This window comes from Bidens hawaiensis, unplaced genomic scaffold (genome assembly GCF_021521415.1).
Source record: "Bidens hawaiensis isolate Kalapana, Puna unplaced genomic scaffold, B.hawaiensis_p1.1 tig00067760_1, whole genome shotgun sequence".
Classification (NCBI taxonomy): domain Eukaryota; kingdom Viridiplantae; phylum Streptophyta; class Magnoliopsida; order Asterales; family Asteraceae; genus Bidens; species Bidens hawaiensis.
Window position 1 is genome coordinate 6,361 of NW_027502011.1, and position 3,444 is coordinate 9,804.

Genomic DNA, 3,444 nt, shown 5'->3' on the forward strand with positions numbered 1-3,444 from the left:
TCTTCATTGTAATTATTTTTGTAATACTTATTAAGATACTGCTTCATTACGATTATATATTTATCGTTTTATAAAAAGAGGTATAATAGTATTTTACAAAAGACGAGCTACCACAAAAAGAATCGGACCAAAACTAAAATCTCACTTTACCACATAAAGCATTAATTCCATACTTAAATTTTAAAAACAAAAAGAACAATTGACTATGAAAGATTAAAAAGCAAAGGATGCTTGAAGCTTGAAACATTAATAATGAATCACTATACCATAACTCAAAAAACTAGAATAAAATAATATCATCCATGAAACAACATCTCCAAACTAGATCTCTCTTAATTAAGAATTAAAAAAAAAAACAACCTAAAAGAACAACTTTGCTCTTCAACAAAATGCTCATAATTTAACTACTTTCATTTTTCTCGAATTAGAATCTTCAAACCGCAAGTAACGATACTGAATCGATTCACGACTTAGTCGTAAATCGACCCACACGATATAGCCATAAGTAAAAGTGCAGCCTGTTCTACTTCGCCTATCTTCCTCCTTTGTTTTGTAATAGAGGATCTTGGTCTCTGCAGCACAACTTCTGTTCCGAGCGGCATTAACTTCCTCTTCAAACAAAAAACACCCATGTTGTTGGTGGTCAACGCACTTGTTTGACTATCTCCACCGGATGTAGAGGTGGCGGCCGCGGCGGTTTTCTTTAGTTTTTTCTCTTCTTTTGATAGACCCAAAAGTGCTCCTCTCCTTTTTCTACTTCTGATTCCACAAGCATTGCATAAAGACTGTAGAGAATATAGCATCAAATAATTAGAAGTCAATCTTAAAAGTTACTATAAAATCATATTTGAGGTAAATAGGCATAAAACAATTTTAGTAAATGAACTTTAATCAGCATGCTTGTACAACATGCCATAAAAAACTGAAATCATTTTCATAGTAAAAAATAGTGTGGTTTCTTTCTATGCTGCAGACATAAATTATATACTAATAATAACAACAATCTATGACTATAAAAATTGAAATAACTATTATTACAAAAAAAAAAAAAAAAAGTAGATTTGAGAACTTGATGAGAGCAATGATGTTACATTATATAATGACAATAATTCCAACAATCAGTAACTAGAAAATAATTAAAAAATGAATAAATCAAGGCAGCTTTAAAATAAATAGTAAAAAAATATCTTAATAACAGAGAGAGAAGTAATTAAGTAGAAGTTTTGTTTCAACTTTGAAACCCATACTACACCATAAACATAAAAAAAAAAAAAACAAAAAATGTAGAACTGAAAAAGAATACCTTAGGGCCAGCGGGGCCCCCTCTCCAGAGAGGGGTTTTAGTGGTCCCACAATCAGCACATGTTTTGATGGAGGAGGTGGAATGACTACCACCGTCCGATGATAATGATCCGCATCTATCTGGTTCTGGACTCCTCATCTTCATCTTCATCATATCTTCTTCACAATTCGATCCCTACAATAATATAATGCAATCCACCATTCAAACTCTCATAATCACCATTATCAAATCAATCACAAGTAACTCACCTTATCACTAACATCCACCATTCTCAATCGAACACCTAACAGTACAGCTGTAACTCACACAATCACCGAGATCGAATTCGATCGCAAGATCATAAAACTGTTGTTGGAGAGAGTAACTATTTGAAGTAGTTCTGTGATCAACGAACTAATATAAATGAATGAATGAAGCTGTGATCAAAGAAACAAAGACAGTACCGACAGACAATAAAAGCAGAGAGAGAAAGCCGAAGAAGTAGTAGCGGCAAATATATAAATATAAATAAAAATCAATAACTGTACTTTTAACCCTTGGAAAACCCTAGGGCGGGCTACTTCAAATTACTCAAATGCCCTCGCTCTAAATTTTGTCTGTAGAGACGAAGAGGCGGTTGTGAGGCTTGGCTATCAAAGGGTAGTTTGGGGAATGTGGAAATAGAAAAACATTACGATTCCATGTGTGCGGCTACATATGTTTTTAAAGTTTAGGGTTTTTTTGTTTTGTTTTTCGTGGTGTGAAATCTCAGCCGTTTGATGTGTATATTTATATTTTTAATTTGTTTTGGATGAATTACGTGTGAATGTCGTAAAATAGGATTCAAGTTTCGTTCAATACGAGTCTTTTTCTATTTCATGTTTTCCAAAACTAAAATACACATTTTTTTCCTTCCTCTAGAGAGAGAGAATATACACGTTAGAAGAGTAAATAAGTTCCTATGTAACAGGAACCCTCAAAACACTTAGGCTATATACGTTATGGTTTAATTAAAACTATATAGAGCAATATCACTTGTGTAATAAGCTTTAAATAACTTGCTTTTTAATAAACGTGCGTACTACTAGACGCCACATGTTTTTTTTAAAAGGCACCCAGAGGTTAACGCCTCCCTACCCCTCTGCTCTAGGGATGAGATCGATACATGTAATTGTATCTGTACCCGAAAGTACTCATACTGAAAATCAGTAAATTTGGGTACTCACACCCGTACCCGAATTTTATGGTACGTGTATGAGTACATATACTTTAGGTACAGTACTCGCTTTGGTACCGCTTTTTCCTATAAAAAAAACTCCACTAAACTAGGTAACAATAGTATGGTATCAACAATCAATTATCTATAACACTAAAACCAAAACCATAATACCACAACCAAAACATAATACCAAAACTAAAACTGAAACAAATCAACCATAATATAGATTCCATTTATGGTGGCTGTTACTTGTTATTGGTTGGAAGAAAAGAAAAGAGAACTAGGGTTTTATTAGAATTATTATTACTTGATATTTTGATTAGCAATGGTTTAGAAAAAACCTGCTTGAACTAAGGATATCCCAATAAAAACATGGTTAGAGTTATGAGTTTTGGATACGGGTATTGAACGTGTACGTGTACGAGTATTTGGGATAAAAATCCCATCCCTACTATTCTCTCCCAAAACACACACACACACACACAAAAAAATCCCTCTTTAAAATGTGTGGAGCGATGTTCAAACTTTTTGGGTGAGTGGCTTGGGGCGCCATCGCACAACGCACAACCTTAAAGTATTCTTTTACGATACATATTCATACCACTATGTGTGGGATGTTCAAATTAGAACCAAAAAATATGTTAACCTCATAATGTACATTTACCTCTTGTTTCAAATGTTTTACTTAACTTGGTTACATAACCGTTTACCCACTATTTCAATAAATCGTTAATGCTCTTGTACAAGCATTTTATGTGGTTCCGACATTTTTTAACATAAAAATGGTTAAAGAATTGTAAGAATTGCAATATATGTTTGTACGTGATGTTTTGTATATGTAAATAATATATATGACGGTTAAGTTAACATCACATTTTCTCACCAATACCACCTTGATTATCTCCAATATTATTATGTATTATGTGCAAGTGCATTATAAATA

At 33.0% G+C, this 3,444-nt stretch overlaps 1 protein-coding gene across 1 annotated transcript; it reads right to left on the reverse strand.

Annotated features, from left to right (window-relative positions):
• Nucleotides 1-372: 372 nt before the first annotated feature.
• Nucleotides 373-1,572, reverse strand: LOC143605044 (GATA transcription factor 16-like). Its single transcript, XM_077081305.1, has 3 exons — nucleotides 1,552-1,572; nucleotides 1,304-1,477; nucleotides 373-785 (listed from the first exon to the last, which is right to left on the reverse strand). Exons 1-3 carry the CDS (start codon nucleotides 1,570-1,572, stop codon nucleotides 471-473), a joined length of 510 nt encoding a protein of 169 aa, XP_076937420.1. The 3' UTR covers nucleotides 373-470.
• Nucleotides 1,573-3,444: the final 1,872 nt, after the last annotated feature.

What these genes read in the sequence shown, in the direction of transcription:
- LOC143605044 (XM_077081305.1), bottom strand. Translation starts at nt 1,572, where the DNA reads ATGGTGGATGTTAGTGATAAG. An exon ending in TGGTGGATGTTAGTGATAAG is followed by an intron (nt 1,478 to 1,551) that starts GTGAGTTACTTG and finishes ATATTATTGTAG; the next exon opens with GGATCGAATTGTGAAGAAGA. An exon ending in GGGGCCCCGCTGGCCCTAAG is followed by an intron (nt 786 to 1,303) that starts GTATTCTTTTTC and finishes TATTCTCTACAG; the next exon opens with TCTTTATGCAATGCTTGTGG.